Here is a 21,641-nt window from a genome sequence, read left to right as displayed (position 1 = left end):
CCCCTTTTCAAAACATAGCTAAATGGACCTAAACATACACACAAGGGCTATATTTAGTCTTGATGGTGTGGTAGAGTAGGGAAGACACAAACAGAGGTTTATCTACTACCTAGTAAACACAGGGAAGTGTCAGGGCTGGAGAATTCAATAGTAATAATAAGCATTTATATGGTGCAATGACAACTTTGATGCAAGGCATAATTTTCTGGGGATTGCTATTAATTGTGCTTCTGCCTGTGAGCGGCCCCCTGTTGAGGGGCTTGGAACACTATGCAGAGTTAAGCTATATTAAACATCAATTAAAACCGGGTAAATTAGAAAGTAAAATATGCAAAGGTCAAAGTGGCTGTGAACGTGTAGAAAGGGCATGGGGTACAAATGGTTATAACCTAAGTGAGCCTAGTACACTTGTAGATTGACGTGTAGTTGCTCTTAGCTTCTTTGAGATTTCAGGTTTAGCAGGATGCTAGAGCATAGATTCCTGAGTTCACTTCTTTCTCAGATGGGTTTGAGAATCTACTTGTAGCCATCAAGAGATGAAAGAAGATAACCAGAGTCAATGAGTGTTAGCCAATAGAACTTTCTGTATCAGTGGAAATTTATTTATCTGCACTGTCCAATACTGTGGCCCCTGTCCACATATAGATATTGAGCATTTGAAATGTGTTAGTACAGCTGAGAAACAGTCTTCATTGAAGTTCAATTTTAATTTAAGTAAGCACTTGTGGTTAGCAGCCACCATGTTGGACAGTGCAGGTCTCCAGACCAGCAAGAGTCCATACTAAGCACTCTGGAAATATGAGGTTTACATTGTACTCTTCTTGAAGAAATTTGTCCCTTTAGTGCATTTTTCCAATCAACTTTTTTTTTTACCCTTACCACTCATCATCCTCTTTTTTTTTTTTTTTTTTTTTTTTTCCCTCTGTGTGTGTGTGTGTGTGTGTGAGTATGTTTTACTAGGAATTGAACCCACCCTTTTCCTGTAAACTTAAGCTTTCAAATTCTTTGGTAAGGGTCACACACAATGCCAAGAAATGAGAAAAGGAGGGCAATGACTGAATCAAATTGGCTGTGGCCTTGTTCTTGCCCACTTTTCTCCTACAGGCCCTAGTCAAGCTTATACCAGATGTTTCCTGCTCTACCAGACAAAAAGTAGGGAATGACTGAAAACCATTCATCTCTGAAGACTACAGACATGTGGAGTCACCATTGTCCCCACAGAACCTCTGATTCAGGTGCTGAGTCTGACCCTTGAGTTCCTCAGAACCTACAGGGTTACAGAATTCTCAGGTCATCCAGGGAACTCTCTCCTGACATTCTTTGGTCCCTTTAGCACCTGGACTGAAGCTACATTTTCCCATAACTCTTTCAGTAATCCAGTTATTAGGATGACATGGCATAGTGGAACATATGACACTTGTTAGCAGGATTGCCATGTTTTAAAGTCCTGACTCTTCGATTTAGCAACTCTGTGACCTTGACAAAAATCATTTCACCTCCCTGAGGTTGCATCTTCCTCAATACAAATGAGCATGTTGAACTAAATGGCCTATATTCCCTGAAACAATGTAGAAAGAGATCCAGAGAAAAAGCTGAAAAGCCCCATACCTCTGCACAGTGTTCCTTCAGATGCCAGCCAGCCCTTTCCTGAGGCCCCAAGAGGCTTCACCTGGGTCTAGTTACCACTACCCCATAGCGGCAAGTTGCTGTTCAGCACCACAGACACCCTGAGCCAGGCTGGGTGGCACTACTGCCTCTCATGGTTGAAGTACTCATGTGAACTTTGGGGAGATCAAGAACAGGGTCCTCCAGGCAGGTGTCATTCCGGCCCATTGTAGAAGAGGGCAAGAGGTTTCTTGACTTAAGTAGTAGGTCCATGAGGCAAGAGGGGTTTAGAAGGTACCTGAAGCATGTAAGTCTTGATGCTGGCTCCCTATTTGCCAGCGCCCCTCCACCCAGTAGTCAAAAGTCACTGCTCCAGAGACTGTCCCCAGCCACCCGGAGCCCCCATGGAGCTGCCAACACTACACAGTTCACAAAGGGCCCTGTAGCATCTCTAATTGAGGAACTGGTAAGCAGACGCCCTCAGTGGAGGTATTTTTAGCTACAATGATACAGCCTCATCTTTTTGCAGTGTTTTGTTTAGTTATTTTTTTAATGAAATAAATAAAATTGAAGAATATGGTTCTTGCACTGCAGTGCAATACCCAAGAAGTTTTGGTACACCCTCCTCACCACAACCTATTAATTAATCCTCCCTAAGATCCAGGTGCTAAGGCTTAAAGTTTGCCAGCATGTACAGAAGCAAGAAGAGCTAGAAATAGGGAGGAGGAATAATGCAGACGGGCCTAATGTAGAGGTGCTGAGGACTCTGCAAGCAGCGTGGGCAGCTGGGAACCACCCGCCTTCCAGGCTTCTGGAGCCTTTGATGGATCTGATGCATCAACTGAGTGGGCTCCGACTCCTGAGTAGAGGACAGCCTTGGAATATACAAGGGATTCCGTTTTGTGACTTGCCGACTTTTTATGCTTTGTTTTCCTCCTCTTCATCTTGCCCGTGACTTTATATTTTCTTTAGCTTTTTATTGTGTGCCATGTGATCAGGGACTAGAAGACATTCACAGAGCTGGCTGAAGACCCCAGAGCATGATCCTAGATTGACCAGGGCAGTGGTTCTCAACCCTGGCAACACATTGGCATCACAGAGCAGGGGCACTTAAGAAAGCTACTGATAACTGGGCCTCCCTCCAAAGACTCACTCTGGCCTCATCAGGCACCAGCTTTTTATTTTAAGTTCCCAGGTATGGTAGCTAATACCAAGGAGTAACCTTGTTAAATTTGGTAGGTGTGATAATGGCATTATTGTTACATAAGAAAATGACCATTTTTTTTAGAAGTGTGTAAGGTTGAAATGGCATCATGTATGAGATATGCTTTAAAATACCTCAAAAAAGAAAAGGGGATAAGTGACATAAAGTTGACAACTTTGGTAATTATTGAATCTAGCTGATGGATATATGGGAGTTCACTACTATTTTCAGGGTTTCAAATTTTTCATATAGAAAGTTTTTTTATAATTAAAAATTTTTAAAGTTTTTTTTAAAGCTCTCCAGGTGATTCTAATGTGAGCTAAGGTTAAGAATCACAAGTTTAGGAGATTAATTTTGGATCCCCACACCCTAGATGATCAGCTTAGACTTTGGGTTTTATGTAACATAAGCCTCATCTATCAGGCTAGGTGTCCATGAGCAGTATGGACTCCAGGGGACAGAATGGCCACAAAGAACACATATCTAGAGTTGGAACTGGAGAAGCAGCTAGAAAGCTCAGTCTTCCACTGAGTGACCTTGCTATTACCAGTCTGAAAGCTACTATGCCTTGGGCTTTACCTGCTTGTGCCCTGTCAGCACTGAGGACCTCTTAGGTCTCACAAGGGAAATGAAAGACAGCTGCATCTGCATCATGACACATGCCACAGGAGAGTCTTCATCTCCTCTGAGTACTCAGCACTTTACCAAGTGGGATCTGGCCAAGGCTGCAATGGGAGGGCTGAAACTTGCACTTTCCCAGCCCCAAGAGCCTATGTGCTCTCAGCTCTGCGTGCATTTACGGGGACTCCTTTGTGTCCCCAGTGCCTGTTCCAACTCCCAAATGCTCGTTTCCTTTGGCTGCTTAGCAGGTGAAACAAATAGCATTTTGCTGCAGCCAAACTAAATGGAGCTCAGGAGCTCAGGCTAGAAGCTTCCGTGCTATATTTACATAGCACAGCCTGTTGAAGACCCTGGCTTAGCATCTCTTCATTGAGGGGCGAGCTGTTGGTTCTTCATTTAGGTAACTTTGTGACTTACACCTAAACATTAAGCTAATTGTGTTGCTAAGGGATGCTGAAGCAGAGGGAGAGCTGCAACTGCCCAGGTCACACAACCAGCTCAGAATATATAGCGTTATCAGTGTATTTACTGACAAATGTGGCTTCCAGCTTCCAATTCCCAGGGGAACCTTGAGAGAGGCCTCTCAACAAATGCTTGAGAGGTGCAGAAGTTCCACTCCACCCCCACCCATATCCCAGCCCCTCTGCAGAAGGCCCAGGCATCTGTCTTTCCCACAGCATCTGACTCAAGATCCAAGCACTGTCCACTGCTACATCCACAATCCAACTCGGTAAATTTCCTCCTCAGTCCATTTCTAGGACAAGCAGCCCCCAGGTACTAGAAGGTAACACTGCATACCTACTATTCAGTCTGTGCTGTGTTTCTTCATGGGACTGTGGGCAGAGGAAGGCAGAGGCTTCCCCTGGCTCTGGCCTGCTTTCTACAAGGCACTCCACTGTGCATCCACTTGCTGTCAGCACAGCCTAGCCATTTCAGTTGTTTACCCATGGTGCTGAGCACCTTCAGGCAAGGACCAAATCTTCATCTCCATAGTTTTCTGACACCTAGCACGGGGCTGACCCCTGGTTCTAAATAAGCATACAAATGAATGAGCAAACCAAGGAAAAGCTTTGGCAGGGAGTGCCATCATGCCAAGAGACAGAAGCCTCACATTTTAGAAATCAGCTTCTCTTTCATTTGGGCTTATGAACCACCAGCACATGGCGATCTGGAGCCTGCCTAAATTCACCTACAGTGCTGCCTATGACTGATTGGGGAGGTTTCTGGCTATAATGGCTGGAGGGAAGCATGCCATTTGGTTCTCTTCCAACTTGCTTTGGAATAAAGGGTAATCTTTCTGTGCCTCTATTTCTCCCACTTGATATTCCTGGGTCTCAGCCATCTGTTTTCTCTCCCTCTTTGCCTAGGGCTCTGAGGTGGGTGATATGTTTGAAGGAGGGTTTCCCCTTGTATTTCCAGGGCAGACAGTCATTGAAACCTGGCAAGCTCCTGAGCCTGAAAGAAAGCTTAAGCAGAGCCATGATGAAGAAGTGCTTCTAGCCGCTGTCCTGCCTCCCTCTTGAGTCTAGAGCAGAGGTCTCTGATTCCCAGGATGTTTTTTTTAAATATCAAAGTCCCCATCACCACCCCTAGAGATTGGTATCTATTTGATCTATACTGTTTTTGTTTTGTTTTGTTTTGTTTTGTTTTGTTTTTTAAACAACTCCCATAGTGCTAATGTACACCTTGAGGATCATTGCCTCGAGACGAGTCTTCCCTGGAAGGAGCTAAAATAATGCTTGTTCTCCCTGCATGGCCCACTGCTGGGCCCCTTTCCCCCAAGGAGCGCGGAGAACAGAGAAGCAGTGCCCCCTTCTTAGCTAATCCTCCCATACTGTGCATTTGGTGGACACACACACACAGAACCCACTGCTTCTTAACTTTGGGCAGATGAGCACAGTGATAGTTTTATCTGTAGACAAGAGTGTAATTTTGTTTGGGAAGTATTGGTGAGGGAGAGCAACCCAGAGCTGTTTCTACAGTTTATTCCCAGAATGATGAGTTTGAATTCTAGGCTCCACTCTGTGCCCAACACCCTGCCTTCCTCCCAGCTCCCAAGCATCATGCCCCACCCTGAGGTAGCAGAAGAGCCTTCCGTAGCAGTGAAAGGAAGGTCGATCACCAGGTGAAATCCCAGACAGCTTCCTCTCCGCTGCCTGTATCTTGTCAGATATTTCAAGCCTTAAGTCCTTATTTGTGCTCTGCCTACTTGGCTAGCTGTTCTTGCACTTGAGCGGCTTGTTTGCCTGGACAGGTCCAAGCTGTCTGAGCCATCAGCAGCTGCACCTCCTCCCTCGCGCCTTCTGTCTGAGACAACCTTGATTCACAGTAGTGCAGATGGCCCCAGCCGTACCCAGCAACGTCTGCCACTCCCATACCCTCTGCCCTGCTTTCCTGAAATGAAGGGACTGGTTGGGCCAGGCCTTGCCTACAGGTCAGCCTGGGGGTGAAGATGAAGACAGTTCTTGGTTCATATTCTGGCATATTAACTGAGGTGACATGATTTTGAGAAACAAAATTATCTGAAATTCATAGGACGGGGATAGAGCAAAGTTTACATTTATATTGTACAGAAAACACTTTTCAGCCTGCATCCAAGCTTATCTGTTTCTGCACATGGCCTTAGTATCACCCTTTCTGCTTCCTAAGTATTATTGGGAACTGAGAGAATTGGAGGAAAGAGCTGGCATCAGAAATCACCTTTCTTTCTTTTCCTTGCTTTCCCCTTTTCACACAGACTTTGGCAACTTCTCAAAGCACCACTCCTCATCTTCACAGTATATTTCAGTGTACTGAAAGGTAGTACCCTATAGTACACCATCATATTAAATTAGTTTCTTTTCTCCTTGTTTCTTTCTAATAGAAATGAAGTGACTGATAATAAATGTGGCCAGAGTCGTGGGTGAACTTATAAGGAGGAAGGTTGGTTACAGCGGCCTTGGGGTAGCCTCAGTCTTTTCCTACGCTGCCTCACTGCTAGGCAACTAAAGTATGGCCCATCTCCGCAGGCTGTGCCTCAGTGAGACTTGTAGTCATCCAGTCTGGCAAGAGCCTATGGGAGGAAGGGAGGCTTGTGGTAGCTGTCTACCACAGTGCCTGTTTGTCTTTGAGTGGGGCCATGCTATGTAAATACACTCGCTCTTTTGGGTCACCTATAAACCTTTCCATTGGCTCATTTGGGTCATCTCTAACCCTCAAAAACCCCGGCAGTGTTAGTGCAGTGTTAAAGCAGTACCAGAGTTCACATTATGCACCCTGATACTCACTTAGCTGCTGCCCACATTATTTCAGGGTTTTTCTCCATTGGAGAAAACAGAGTTCACAGGCTACTTGAATAGGGAGCAGCATAAGCCTCCAAGGCAACCCTTCTGAGAGGGGAATATCAAGATTGAGGTAAAAACTGCCAACTCTCTATACAACCTGGTGTATTTGCTTCAGGATAAAAATATTTTCAGTCATTGATAATGAGGAAATATCTTTATTGCCACCTGAGGACCAATAACATCCTGACTAAAGAAGACAGACCTGAAGAGGCATCTTCCTCTATCCCTAGAATTTGAAGCCAGTCATTTGGTGAGCTTTCCTCGCAGGCATGGTTTTGTGTGTGGAATTGAGGGGCCTTATTCCACTGAAATGTCATGATTACCTGCAACCTAGGGCTGGGGTCTGCTCTCTCTTACCCAATTTGGTACAAGAAATACCCTTTACCAGAGTAGAGTACCCAGGAACCTTCTCATTTCTCTAAAGCCACAGGGTAGATCTCGCCAATGTGGTCAATTTTGTGTTCTGTCCCAGACCCCTTGTCTAAAACTTTGTCACTCTCCCTTCTTGTTACCTCTCAACCACAGGAAACATACTCCCTCAGATCTCTTTGCTCCTCCTTGGGTCTAACCAAATTTAGTGCCCTGACTGCTTGTTTATCCAGAAAGTCTAGTCACATGGAAATACTAGACTGAGAATGACCTGGAGGTACAGTCCAGGTTGCCATGGTAGGTCCCAGGGACCTAAATCAGCAGTATTTTTCTTAGTCCTGAAAGCAACCATCATATTCAAACTTTAGCCAGCAACATGTGGGCAGATACACTACCACCCACCTCCATTATGTCAGAACAGCCCTGGACCTGTTCAGTGTTGTGTCAGGGGGATAGCAGAGTTCCAGGAAGTACACCGGCTCTCACTGCCCATTCAGGGACTTAGAGGTGGAAGGGGAAGCTTCCTCCCTCTTCTCACATGGCATTACCTACCTAGGGAGGGACCTACAGAAGGTCTGCCACTGCTCCAGAGCCACTTGCATTGCTCTAGTCCCCTCGGCATCTGATTGATATCAGGATGCCCTGCACACCAGGGGGCTGCACATGTGCAGCTACTGCTTGCCCAGGGAGATTTTCCCTGTTGACTCAGTATACAGCTACCCATGTGTTGCATCCAGTGAAGTTTCAGAAATGAGGGACAGCTCCGTTCTCTCTGGGTCAAGTTGAGAAAAGATTCCCCAGTTGACTCTTCCCCAGTCTCAGCTGTGAATGGGAAAACCACCATCAAGCAACCCTTGGTGTCTGCTATTTAGGCACAAATGAATGGATTCCATCTCAGGCTGGTTCACGGCAGCAAAGGGAAGCCTTCTTCCGGCTTTAGCACCAGCACTACCCAGGGGCAACGTCTTCATGCTTTCTGCAAACTGGAGACTGAACTTCCATGAGGGAAATGAAGTGCCCCTTGTGGGGCTGACAGGTTCAGCACAGCTAGCATTTGTTTTTGTTGCTGATTTTCATGTGTCGGATGCTTTTGGTCACTCCAAACCTTCTTTGCCTCTGTTTGTTGCTCAAGTTCCATATCCAGGGTGGCATTTGTGCAGGGAAAGGGAAGAGGAAGCTTTGCTGCTTTATTCTGGCACACAACAAGGGTTCTCCATCCAGCATGGCGTTGCCTGTGGGGAACTGCTGAAGTAGCACTCCAGAGAATCACCTGGGAGACCCCTCCATCTCCTGCCAAGCTCAGCAAACCCTGCCCATGCAGTCTTCTGAATCGTACCTCTGCAGCTTCACTCCTTAACCAGCACAGCAGAGGGCAGGGCCTTATGGGAAAGTCCTGAGCACCAGCAAGAGAGGCATTTGAGGAAAAATGAATTGGTGGACAAAGGGGGAGTGCTGCTCAGTCTTCTTTTAAGTGGAAAAGAAAAGGTCATCAGAGCCATATGGGGCTTGGGTTGGATTATTGTTGACTCTGCCTTGCTGCGGCAAAAGGGGCCAGCTAACTGGGTCCAGCCCTGGGCATTGCCAGCCCCTTCCAGCTGCTGACAGCCCAGCACAAAGAAACACATGCTCTATGTACACAGATGGGTTTGCATGTCAGCGTGAACCCATTTTTAGCCCTTGCCCAGGAAGGGCAGTCTATGACACAGTAATTTAATTAAATTTGCCTCCCTCCATGGCCCACAACTTTGAAGAGGTTTGGGGAGAAATGAATCTGGCTGAGGAACATTACCCTGCCACTCTGGCACTGCCCCAGAGCTGAGCCATAATACCATAAAGGGTCTCACCATCCTGAATACGGCCCAGGACATCTGTCTACACTGCAGGCTCTCTGGCCAGGCTGCCTGCTAGCACATCTGGCAAGGCAGTCTCTGGATGCAGTCTGTCTCCATCACAGGGAAGTCACCAGGGGCAAAATAAGGGGACTCCCTACCCACTACTCGCAACCAGCTGGCAATAGCAACAGCCATAACTTGAGCCACATTATGGCTTGCACCACAGACTTCAGTGGTTAGAGTGGAGAAAACAGAGTGAAACAAATCCTCACCTTCCTCTGACTCCACAGCCCTAGTAATGGATGTAACTCAGACTTGAGTGTTGTTAGCCCACATCCCTGTACTATACTTAGGGACCTGAAAATTGTCCTTCTTTCCAGTGAACTAATTCCCATGTTTCATATCTCAAGTGCTTATCAGTTTTTGTCCATTATGTCTGCACTTAACCCACACCCCAAAGACCTACCACCCCTGCTTCCCAGCCAGCAGCATTTCTCTTGCATTGAGTTCAGCAGCTCATCAGGAAGGACCTAGGCTTTTCTCTGGCCATCTCCCCCTGTCCACCAGTCTGCCTGTGAAGGGGAATCCTTTCTCCTATAGCTATCCTCTCATTTCTGTCTTTTCTGTCCAAGGCCAGCTCTAGCAAGTCTGCTAGAGAAGAGCATTCTCTTTGGTTATATCCCCCACCCCGCCCCCAAGAGCACATCCTCCTGGCTGGCTAATCTCTCTGCGTAATGATAGCAGTTCCTCAGAGAGAGAGGGAATTCTCTGGCACAGTTTGTCTCAACACCAGCATAACACAGGCTGTTGCTTAGGAGTGGGAATCATTAGAGTCAGGCCATTATTGGAGGGGACTGGTCTCTAGGGGAGCTAGCAGAAATTACCACTCCTTAATAGATAGAAACTCATTTGCTTGAAGCCCCCGCCTTCCTTTTTATTTCTCTGTATTCCCCACCTCCCTTCTTCCCCAGCTTTGAAGTTGAAAAGAGAGGTAACTCCACCCAATCCAAGACAGCAAATGTCTGCTAAATTAACTTGGTTAAAAGATCCTTTGCTGAAAGCGGCTGTTCTTTTAGAATGTTTCTATTGGGACTTAACTTGAAACCATCATGAAGGAGGAACATTCTAATTAAATCTATGTGATAAAATTATAGCCAGGGTCACTTCATTTCCCTGGAGAGGATTTGTTGAGATGGGAGGAAGATAGTTTACTAGGTTCTTGGCTCTGTGTTTCAGAGTAGGTCCCTGAGTCAGTGTGGGTTGTCTGAACTTTCCCTCTGAGGGACCTCTGCCCTCTGAGGGCTTACACCACACCAGGCAGAAGCATTACTCCAGATTTCTCTGTTTCAGTGGTCTTCATGACCTTGAACAGACCTTAACATGATATAGCTTCTCTAAGCCTACCTTGCACAGGAGTGGATGTTGTTTACCTTACTGCCCTGTGCCCTGTAGCAAGAAGGGGAAGGCCACTTAACTAACAAAGCCCCTTTAGATTTATTAGCTATCTGGGCTTCCATCAGAACCCACATGCCCTGGAACACTTATGGCGGAAGAGAAAGGAGAAGTTGCCTGGTTTCTCAGTTTCTAGCTATTTAAATGAGATCATGAGTGGGCACCATCTGTCTCAGAGCATAAAGCGCAAGTAAAGTACTGGTGGGGCAGATCTCCCCCATCTCCTAGAAGGGACCGTTAGGGATTGCGTGGGATTACAAACTCTAGGGGGCACTAATCACTTTGCCATTTCTATAAATGGTGCCCCCTGGAGTTGTACACCACGGTGGCCCTGCTGGTGTTTGATGATAGTGATGGGTTGAGAACCCAGATACCAGAGATCTGGTCTCTGCATCAACATCTAAGTGATACTGAACAAAGCACATCTCCCTGGGCTTCATTTTTCACCTAAATAAAATAAGAAAGCCCAACTAGATTTTTCTGAATTAACTTGGAGGTTATTCTTGGCTGTGTCTGCATCCCTGAAGTTAGAAGTCATAAACCCACACCCTGTTTTTGTCCACTGTCATCCCAAGGTCAGCTGGCCTTGGTAACATACCTGTGAGGTAAAGGTGCCCTCATATGACATGACTCTGCCAATCAGAGTGGATGTGAACTTGAACAAGAAGCAGGAAGAGATCCAAGGAAGGGTAAGCTACCAGCGGGCACAGTGAACTGAAAGAAGAAGGGCTCAGGTGGGCCAGCTCCTTCGTCTTCCTGTGTTCATCCTTCTGTGTAGCTTCAGAACCTATTTCTGACACTTGTGCATACAAAACACCCACAGCTCTGAGGTCAGTCTTGCCCTGCCCTCTGAGTTCCCTCTCCTCATTTCTAATAGGAAAAATAATCTGTCTTTCCTAGTTCCTTCAACAGTCTTTTCTTTCGGCTTTTCTTTTCTTCCCTCCTTACTCCAGACTCCCCCTTCCTCAGCCTTAAAGAGATGAATTGGAAGAATATGCTGTCATGTCAGAAGGAAGCCATTGTCAATTCACACAGGCAGACGTTAATAGGATAAAGTATTATCCGACTTCCTTTAAGTCCAGAAATTAAGTCTTCTTGCAATGGTAATAGATTATAACTTGTAACCACTGTGGCTGCCAGGCTGCAGGAATAGGCTGTTATATCTGAGGCCTCAGCTCCATTCTGGGCTGTTGTGAAGGATGCCCTAAACATTCCTCCAAACACGGCCACAGGATCCAGGAAACTGGCACTTGGTTCCTGGCTAGAACTGCCTTTGTGGAGAGCTGTCTATAACTCATTCAGTTCACCGATGGGTGAATCTGAGTGTGAGCAGCTATCCAAACAGTCTAATGAACCTGGATGAGTGGGTAGGCAAAGAAAGGAAGCCAGGTCTTGAAGACTGGGAAGAAGTAGCCTGAGGCCAGGAAACCAAACTTTGCCCAAAGAACAGTGAGTTTGTGAAAGCTATCCTCAGTCTCCTTGCTGACTCACTGAGCAGGTAGAGTGACTTTAGTGACTAAATCAGTACCAGCTCAGAGACAGGGAATCCAGAATTGAGACCTTAAAGGAACTGTAAAAGAGACTACAGATTAAGGAGCTGCCTTGGAGGAAAAAAAAAAAAAAAATAGCATCTGAACTGTTAGAAGCAAGTGAGAGCCATTATTCTTGGGTGGAAGGATCATGTAGGATTTCCTAGGTCCTGTCATGGCAGATGAATGGACTCAAATGGAGACTGTGAAAGAAAACCTGATATAAGTAAATGAAGGGAGTTTTTTATTAGTGGGGATATAAGAAAGTATATGGGTACAAAAGAAACAAGTAAATCAAAGACTGTTCCTTTGGCATTTTGCAATTGATCTAAACATTAGTAATTACTCTGGTATTGTTCATGGGTACACACAAAATTAATGAACTTCAAAGGCTGAGTACCATTTTGGTCTATCCAGCCCTCACACCTGGCATTAAAGTAGCCTCTCATCTCTGTGCTTCCCCACTGCAGGTTCCAAACTCCTGAGAAGGTAATGGCATTCTCTCAAGTGCTAACTTGCTTTGGGAAGACAGATTCTCCCAGGACAGCTCCACAGGCATAAACCTAATCTGTGCCTGACTTTGAGAGTCCATGAGCACTGAACTCGTGGGCATCATCATTTCTATGGGAAAACATGATTTATATAACAACATCTTCCCTCTGGAATCACTCTTTCTGTGGATAAAGAGTGAGCTGCACCCTCTCCTCTCCCCCCATGACTATGCCTTAATAGAAATGAGAGGATGGTTTCAGAGCTGACCCAAGTGAACTGTCAAGGTCACCACAATAGCTAGGTTTCTTTCTCCAGCAGACTGCCTCCAGGAGAGGGAACAGGACTATATTGGGTTGGTGGTTTAGCCTAAGTATTGAGAGCAAGGCTGGCAAATACCAGAGGATAAAACCTGGGATCATCCTAGAATTAGATTCTAACCTCTCATTAGGAAAGCAAATTGCATTCTTTCTTCAGCCTCTCTTGGAAAGTTGATCTCCCTTCTTTTCTTCTTCTTCTCTGTTCCATGCCATCAATTTCACACTAACAGTCCTTTGCCATCCTGGGTCCAGCCAGCCTCATACTTGCGAAGGCAAAGGACTCGCTCTGGTTTTCCTTCTTAACTGCATTGCAGACCCTTGCCTCTGAATCTACCACACAACCCCAGTCTTCTCTCACTTGCTCAAATTATAGTGCTTATTTTCCTGCAAGCTCTCCAATCCTGTTTGGAAACCTCAGTAGTCCTCTCTCTGCTAAAAGCCTTCTCCTTCCTGACTCCCTCTCCTCCCTGCCGAGACCTGTTAAGACTTTGTAGTCAGGGAGGATATTATCACCTCCTTAGTAATGACTGCCTCCCTTCACCCAGACAGAGAATCAGGGATGGGTGGCAAAGACTCAAGGAAGTTTACCTTCTTGGTAAGGAGCAAGTTAGAAATGTCCTGTCCTATCCCTCAGCTTATACACCACTACCAGCAAAAGCACCTGAACTTTTTCTCTGGCTTACCACAAGAAACAATAATCTATTCCTGGAATAAGACAGTGCCTTGGACCAGCTATAGGGATCAGAGCACAAGGCAGGATTTTGCTAGGAAGGAAATTACAACCATCTTTCTTTCCCACAGTGTTTGGTCTTATAGATGGCATCATCCTTGACTTTTAGATAATCGTTTTTCCTTTCTCAAATAGCTCAGTGGGCACGTTCTCTTTTTGGATATGGACAAGGTTCAAAAATAGAGGAGGTAGCCAGGCATGATGGTGCACACCTCTAATCCCAGCGACTCGGAAAGCTGAGACAGGAGGATTGCCAAGTTCAAGGCCAGCCTCAGCAACATAGAGGGACCCTGTCTCAAAATAAAAAGGACTAGGGATGTAGCTCAGTGGTAAATGAATCCCTGGTAGGGAGGATAGAGGTGGCAATGGGGGCTGGTTTCTTGGTCTGTGTGTTTATATATATATCATCAAATAACTACTAACTGTATATGTCAGGCCCCCTATGGCTGTACCTTAATAGAAATGAGAGGATGGTTTCAGAGATGGTTTGTGAGATAGATTTAGAAAAAGTTTCAATTCTTACAACCTGTGAAGCAGTGAGGTAGATACTGATATTGTCTCCATTTTGCAGATGAATAAACTATTTGCCCAGAGTCAGAGTTAGTAATAGTACTGAAATCCAACCAGGAAGACTGACTCTAGAGACTGTGCTTGCAAGCACTATGATACATTGCTTTATGTGAAAATGTTTTTTCAAATACACACACACACACACACACACACACACATACATATGACTGATATACTTCCTGAGGTCCTTAATCCCACTCCAAAAAGTAATTTACTTCATTTCAGTATAAAGCAAAGATGAAAACAAGATGAGTCCACTGTCCAAACCATTCTTCCCCTGCAGGGGAAAGGGTGCTTTCTGAATGGATGGAGACCAAGAGAGTTGCTTTGAGCCAAAAACTCCCTTGCAATTTAGCTGAGGCAGGATTTAGAAATGGCGTGAACAGTGCCTGCATTAGCTGATGGCATGGAGTGCTGAGTGCCAGCAGAGGAGATAAAAATCAGACATATGTTTAGATATAAATGTTCTCTCCCCCCATCCTTCTTTCTTCTCTAATTTCAAGCTCTTCCTGCTTTGTTCCACTGAAATGGTGGAGCCTTAATTATGGACTTTGGCCCCCTGCTGTAGAAGCCTAGGGTGAGTAGGGCCCCCTTAGCCCTCTCCTAGTCTCTAGTCATCACCACCAAAGGAAGCCAGAGGCCATGGACTCTGGCTTTCTTCCCTGCCAACAATAGGAATTGTCTTGCGGGGACTTTCTGCACATTGTTCCACCCAGCACCCAGCAAGTTGCTGGCCTCAATACATGTTAAATAGCCACGATAAAGCTAATGTCTCTAGGCTTTAGAAACTAACCTGTCTAACTTCATTGATAATAGGATGCAGCATTACACTGAAGGATGATAAGAAGCCCTGGAGCAGATTATGGAAGTGGCAACTACAGTATGGCTTTGAGACTGGGTAGATACGGTGGAGGAAAGGAATTAAGGACCCCCTCCACCCCCGCCGGTATCCTCAGTGTTGAGCCAAAAAAGCAGAAACCACTTCACTAGAGAGGTTCTCTGGGAGGTGCTGTAAGACTTCTGTCAATCCTCTGTTCTTCAGATTGTTCCAGCCTAAGGTTGGGAGGAGGCCAAGCCATCTTCCTGGGTGTAAACACACCATCTTACCTACTTTTACTCATTCTCCTATAGCTGTCACCCTCTGTGGAATTATGCAGTTTCTATGTGCCAAGGGGCCTAAGAATCAGAAAGCTGTTATATGCAACCTGGAGGGTCCAGCCCCTTAGTGAACACATGTGGAGCCCCTGTGGTCAGAATTTTGGTGAGGCCTTGCATGGCAGTAGGGCTGGTTGTGATGCCCAGTGAACAGCTCTTATTGGAAGAAGAGAACACAGAAGCATCTGTAGGAGGTCCCATTGTAACTGCATATTGGCAAGGAAAGAAATATGTTATCGATAGCCAATAAGAGCCAAGTGAGAAATTCATTTGACTTGAGTCATGAGACCTGGGTTTTAGTCCCACCTCTTCCACTAACTAGCAGTGTGACCTTGGCTATGTCTTTCAGTTTCTCTGGGGCTCAGTTTCCTTGATTATAAAATGCAAAGGAATTAGACTAAATGATTTTTCACAGCCTTAAAATTCTATAATGAAAATTCTGTAACTCCATATAATCAGCTGCAGTCTTTACCTCTACCGTGTTGCTATAACTACCCCCATGAAGAGCTACCAACCCACGTTCCATTCCCAGGTAACCAACCTTAGAGCTCGGCCAGGCCTGAGGATGAGTCACTAACAGCCTTAAAGGCTGCACTTGCAGTGCTCATGGGGCTCCTCTCTGAAAAGCTGTCCCAAGTGCCTGCTGTAGAGGATATACCTAGCCTTATGGTAGACGAAGGTTACTGCTCCAAATGCTGAAACCGTGCCAGAGCAAAGGGCAGCCCTGCAGCGCCAACGATACTTATGCCTCAGAACCATACTCTCAGTCTCCCCCCTGTCCTGGGGTTCCTTCTGGAAAGCATTTCTCCCTTCGAACCCAAGACCTGAATGTGCTCATCCCCAGGACAGATGTGTTTGTTCCTAGGACTCTTTCCAGCACTGTTTTAGGCCCTTTTCTCTAACTCCACCTTCAAACCTTTCTGGCCACAGACCCTTTGTCATTATATTTACTATACTGCATAATTCCTTGCCCCACAAAAAATGGGTGTTTGGAAACCCATCCTCTGTTTCTGTAGCAGCAACTTCCTCCATAATTGCCTTGGAATGTATACCCAAGAAACTATTCTAAACAGTCTTAAGTTGTGTCATGTGGCAGGAAGAGAGGGAGTAATTTCTTTGCTTTATCATCTGGTCCTAGTCAAGTCCCACCCGTCGATCTGCTGCAGTTCTCTTCTTTATTGGGGGTAGAGTGGTAAAGGAGAATCTAAGGGGATCGATTTTTGGTGGCTAGGAACATGCGTGGCAGTTTATAAGTGTGTGCCTATGCATACAAGCTGCCACATACACTGATCCCTGAAATGATTTGTGTACCCAGGAGGATTAAGAATTGGCCCTTCCTTAGCCAACTGCTGCAAAGTGCTGCCTGCCTCTTTCCCTCCTCAGTGCCAGAGAGATCACACCCACTCAGTCCCAATTGCCTGCATTAGTATAAATACTAGCGCTAAAGAAACGCAGGGTCCCAGCTCACAGAGCCTCCTCGGATGTCATTACTCTGTGAGCCTCAAGAGACAGACCCCACCTCCACCAAGACATTTGACTATTTAGCATCCAAAAAAACAGAAGCAACACTGCTTAGGGGAATCTGCAGCCAAACTACATTACCGCAGCCCTCTTAAATCCAGGCACCCTAGGTCCTTGGGTTGGAGCTGGTACTGCCTGACCAGCAGCTTCTGCTGAGGTGGCACTTAACTTCTGGCCAGGTCCCAGGAGTTGAGGCTGACCCATTTCCCCTCCTTTTCCAGGGCATGGGGAATTTGGTTGTACCCCCAGTAAAGCCAGGGACTAACACACTTAGCTTGTGGAAGATGCACTAGAATTGGGGTGCATTTATTTAAGCTAAGGAAAGGTTGTTGACAGCTTTAGCATTTTCCCATACTTTATAAAAATCAACATTTGTCTTCCCCCGCACCCACCTTACCTCTTCCCTCCCCCCCCCCCCTTTTTTTTCTTTAAATAGAAATGACTTGGTCGATGCTCTTAAGAATCTCTAGGTTCAGGATCTTATTCAATTTAACCCTTTGGGGACATTGAATTAAAAATTGAACAATATTTATTAAAATACAAAAATACACTTTTCTCACATTACAATCAGTGTTCTTTTGTTGGCATTCCCCCCAACCCATACCACCCCCTTTCAAATCTGAACCCTTTATTCCCTCTTAAAGCTAAAATAATAATTGAAAGAAGTTACATCATTTAATGGACCAGAATAACAGAGATCTCTGCCTTCCTCCCACCCTTTGTCTTACACCTCCTCTGGAGGTAGGCCTGGGAGAGGGAAGCTTCCCCCGTGGTGCCCCATTCAAAAGGACTCCATGCAGAACTCACTCGTATGCATGCGTGTCATTTGAACTCTGGATTTCACATCCTTTTCGTGAAACATCCTGTTTGGGAAAGGCTTCTTTACTTTAAGTGAGCCTGTGCCCTTTTTGTCTCTCTTTTATTCTTCCCTACTCATATTCTCCCCCCACTCTATCACCACAACCAGTTGGCATCAACTGTAATAATCCCTAATGAATCAGCATTTAGAATAGTCACCAAATCCCAAGCAGGAGAAAAGCTTCCACTCCCCCAAGCTCCCCGCTCCCAGTCTCTCCTCCCTTTCCACCTTAAAACAAACAAGACCTTTTTGAAAAATCATAAAATGCCATCATTGTCTACAATCATTTGTCAGATACCCGGAACAACAGGTGGATATGCTACAATGCTAATTTATGGCCTCCTGTGAATCATTCTCTGGGCTGCTGCTCTCCTTCCCACCCTCCCCTGGTGCCGCACCCCCGTCAGGGGCCTCCTTCTTCTCCCGGGAAACCCTGAATAGACACATGCCTTGCAGAGTGGGTTAAGCCCAACTGCAGGAATCTGGTGCAATGTGAAAGCATTTGACTGAGAGCTACGCCAGCTCTCTTCCTGCTCAGCTCCGTCCTGAAGCACTCTGTCAGGCAAGGCACATGTGAGTCCCAGTGCACAAACCCAGAGGACACTTGTGCACATGGACAAAGACTCAGCCACTTTAAGGATTCATTTGAATTTTAGTGTTTTTCCTATTTTAAATACATTTACAGATCTATCTTCCTCTTGTCCTCTGAAGAAAAAAAATTATTGCCTCCCAACATTTTGGCACAGTACAAATGTATAAGTTTGGGGGGTTTTGTTTTTGTTGTTTTTTTGTTTTTTAATAAGATAAATCTGCAAAGACAGCTCTCGGCTTAAGAAAGATGTCTGTAGAAATGGGTATTCTATATTCTATGAAGCATCTTCTAAAAAAATGACAGATGCAGTATGTCCCTCCCACCCCTCAGCAGCCCGCACCCTACCTCTTTAGGGGCATTTTTTTGTCGTTGTTTCAGTTTTTTTAATCTTAGCAGTCTCCACCTCATACCAGAAATCCCTCCTGGTGGCATAGCAAGTTGACTTGTGGCTTGTACCCCACAACATTCCCAAGATTCCCCTCCCTCCCCCTTTAAATAGAACTTACAAGTTAGAAAATAGTTTTGTTTTGATTTTTTGTTTTTAAATTTTAATATAATCTGTTTTTTTTTAACCAGCCCATAGATTTAATATATAAGCATATACAAGAAAAAGTCTCTCCCCACTCTGTACAAAAGTTGCTGTCTTTTTTGTTATGTATGTGCATTCTATTGCATTTTATAAGTTTTTTGGGGAGGGGAAGTCATATTTGAGTTTCCTGTACCTTGTCCTTGGTATGGGTCTGAATTATATAAGGTTCAGAAATAGTGGTGACTGTGGGGTGCAGAGAGTTCCCCAAGCTGTTTTCTGTCCAGTGGGCCCCATGTGCTGGTTTGTAGGTGTTGTAGTTAATATGGTCATGAATTGTGGGCAGCACTACTGCCCCCTCACCTGATACACCGGATGGAGCTGCTGTTGCTGCTGAAGATGCCGCTGCTGGGATGTCTTCATCCACCTGGATAATCTCAACTGTCCGGGCAGCCGTGACTGTACTCCGCTGCTGGTGCCGCTTACGAAGTTTATAGAAGACAATCAACATGGCAGCAGCTAGCAGAGTCACTGCCACAAAGCAGCCAATGATGATCTTGGTGGTCTTCATGACTTCATCCAGGCTGGTCTGCATCTTGTCAGTGGTGTCTGTCGCGGGTACTGGCACCTGCTTGGGCACACGGGTGGTCTGAATGAGCACCGTGGTAGAGGTGGTGTATGCCGGCTGGTAACCAGTGGACGTGGTAGGAACAGGCTTGTACTTTCGCGTTGTGTCCTCAGGTGAGATCTCTGTGGTCTCCACTGTTACTGTGGTAAAGAAGCTGTAGTTGGAGGTGTTGAGCTCGGCCGCACTCACATTGAGGTAGGCCGAGGCATTGGAGTTGCCTGCCACATTGGTCACCATGCATGTGTATACCCCAGTATCTGAGAGCAGCACATAGGAAAAGTTCAAGGTGCCATCATTGAGGACAGAGATCCTTGGGTGGCGGGAGGCGTGGCTGAGCACTGTCCCATTGGGCAGCAACCACTTCACAGAGGACATAGGGGGAGTCCGACACTTAAGTTCTGCCATTCGACTCTCAGAGATATTGAGGTCCCGAGGTGCATCCATGATAAAGGGGGCGGAGCACTGAAAGGAAGCCTGATCCACCTCCACCAGGTAGCGGCCTCGCATGTGCATGGGAGCGTGACAACGGCCACAGCAGGTGGAATTGGTGGGTATATACTCCCGAAGCCACCAGGCAAGCCACAAAATGTCACAATCACAGTTCCAAGGATTGTGGTGCAGGTGCAACTCCACCAGGTACCTCAGTGGGGTGAAGAGGTCATGGGGCAAAGAAGAGAGGTTATTGTGGGCCAGGTTGAGTTCCACAAGTGAGGCCAGCCCATCAAAAGCATTCCGCTCAATCAAGCTGACCTGTGAGTTCATGACCCACAGCTTCTTGAGGGAGCTTAGGCCATGGAAGGAGCCAGGCCTGATCTCAGGGAAGTGGTTCCCTGACATCTCCAGCTCCTCCAGCCCCACCAGGGGTGTGAGATTGGGCATATCTTTAATGTTGCACATGCCCAAGTTCAGGTACTTGAGGTTGAACAGCCCCTCAAAAGCCCCCTCAGAGATATACTCCAGCTTTTTGAGCTCCCCTAAGTCCAGGCGCATGAGGGAGGGCACTCGGTTGAAGGCGTAAGAGGGGATGCTCTCTATGGGGTTGTTGCGAAGCCAGAGCTCCCGCAGCTTGGACAGGTACTCAAAGGCTCCACTGGGGATGACGGTCAGCCAGTTGTCAAACAGCTCCAGGGTATTGAGGCTGGCCAGGCCGTTGAAAGCCCCCACCTCGATCTGCCGGATGGAGTTCCTGCCCAGCTGCAGGACCTCCAGGTGGTGGAGGTGTCTGAAGGTGTCAGCCTGAATCATCTGGATGTTGTTTTCCATGAGGTTGAGGTACCGGGTGTTGGAGGGAATGCCCTGGGGGACCTCGGAGAGGCCCCTGCGGGTGCACACCACCTTGCTGAACTGGTTACTGCAGGAGCAGACGGAGGGGCAGTTCTGGGGCCCAGCTGAGGCGGCAGCAGCGATGGCTGCACACAGAATCCACACTTGCGCCGCGAGGTAGACGACGGGGAGCAGGACGGCATTCCAGGTGTGGTGCACAGTTACCTGCCACAAGAGCTTCATGGTGTGGCACGTTCATAATTCACCATCGCCTGGGATTTTGGCTCGGAAAGGAGAACCAGCCCTACCCCGGCTTAAGTGAGCTAGGAGCTCCTCTTTCCATCTGGAGAAGGAGGTGGGGAGGGGGCGATTAGAGAGACGGAGCAGATCGGGCCGAGAAAAATCCTGCCCAACTACAGAGCGGCCCCTCGTCCACCAGCCCAACCTCAAGGCTAGCCCTCCGAAGGCTAAGACTTTCTCTCCCACATTGCAACCGTCCCCACCCAAATCGCTCTCACCTACCTCGGAAGGAAGGCAGTAAAGAACTGTCGTGGTGTCCTCAAGCTTTTTCCATGGGAGCCGGGCACCTCGTTCCCATTCCGACTTCTTAGTTTTTAATTAACAAAAGGGGGAAGTGGTGGGGGTGGGGAGGGCAGAGGGGAGGGGAGGGGAGGGTGGGGGAGACAAAATGGCTTCTAGTAAATCCGGAGCCGGAGCCGGCGAAGCCGCGGAGTTGAGGCGCGCCAGGGAGAGCCGAGGCCCGGCGGGCTATGCAGGTGCATGCCCCCCCCTCAGCCCGAGGAGCGGCGCCACCGGCGCTTCGCTGCTTTGTCCTTGGACCCTGGCACCGGCTGGCTCCAGCCGCGGGGGAAGGCGCTTCATTGCCAAAGTGTGCCTCCGGCGCCCCCAGCCCGCTCCCTGGGCCGCCGCTGGCAGGGGTGCGGGGGCGCCCCGAGCCGCCCAGGCCGCGCTCGCTTGCTCTGCTGCGCTCCGCTCTCCCGCGTCGGCCGCGCCGGGCCGGCGGCAGCTGATTGCAGTCGTGAGCTCGCGGGG

The 21,641-nt window shown here is 47.1% G+C and overlaps 2 protein-coding genes across 2 annotated transcripts in view; one reads left to right on the top strand and one right to left on the bottom strand.

Annotated features, from left to right (window-relative positions):
• The window catches only part of SND1 (staphylococcal nuclease and tudor domain containing 1), a 421,454-nt gene that overhangs the window by 342,196 nt on the left and 57,617 nt on the right, over positions 1 to 21,641 (top strand). The gene's annotated exons all lie outside the window — the stretch shown is intronic.
• Positions 932 to 21,247, bottom strand: LRRC4 (leucine rich repeat containing 4). The gene is made up of 2 exons (XM_079151654.1): positions 21,111 to 21,247; positions 932 to 20,931 (listed from the first exon to the last, which is right to left on the bottom strand). Exon 2 carries the CDS (start codon positions 20,829 to 20,831, stop codon positions 18,873 to 18,875), a length of 1,959 nt encoding a protein of 652 aa, XP_079007780.1. The 5' UTR covers positions 20,832 to 20,931; positions 21,111 to 21,247; the 3' UTR covers positions 932 to 18,872.

The sequence above is a fragment of the Sciurus vulgaris genome (genome assembly GCF_902686455.1).
Source record: "Sciurus vulgaris genome assembly, chromosome: 8".
NCBI classification, from domain to species: Eukaryota; Metazoa; Chordata; class Mammalia; order Rodentia; family Sciuridae; genus Sciurus; species Sciurus vulgaris.
The sequence above is the reverse complement of the archived record's forward strand: the minus strand, read 5'-3'. Positions and strand labels throughout refer to the sequence as shown.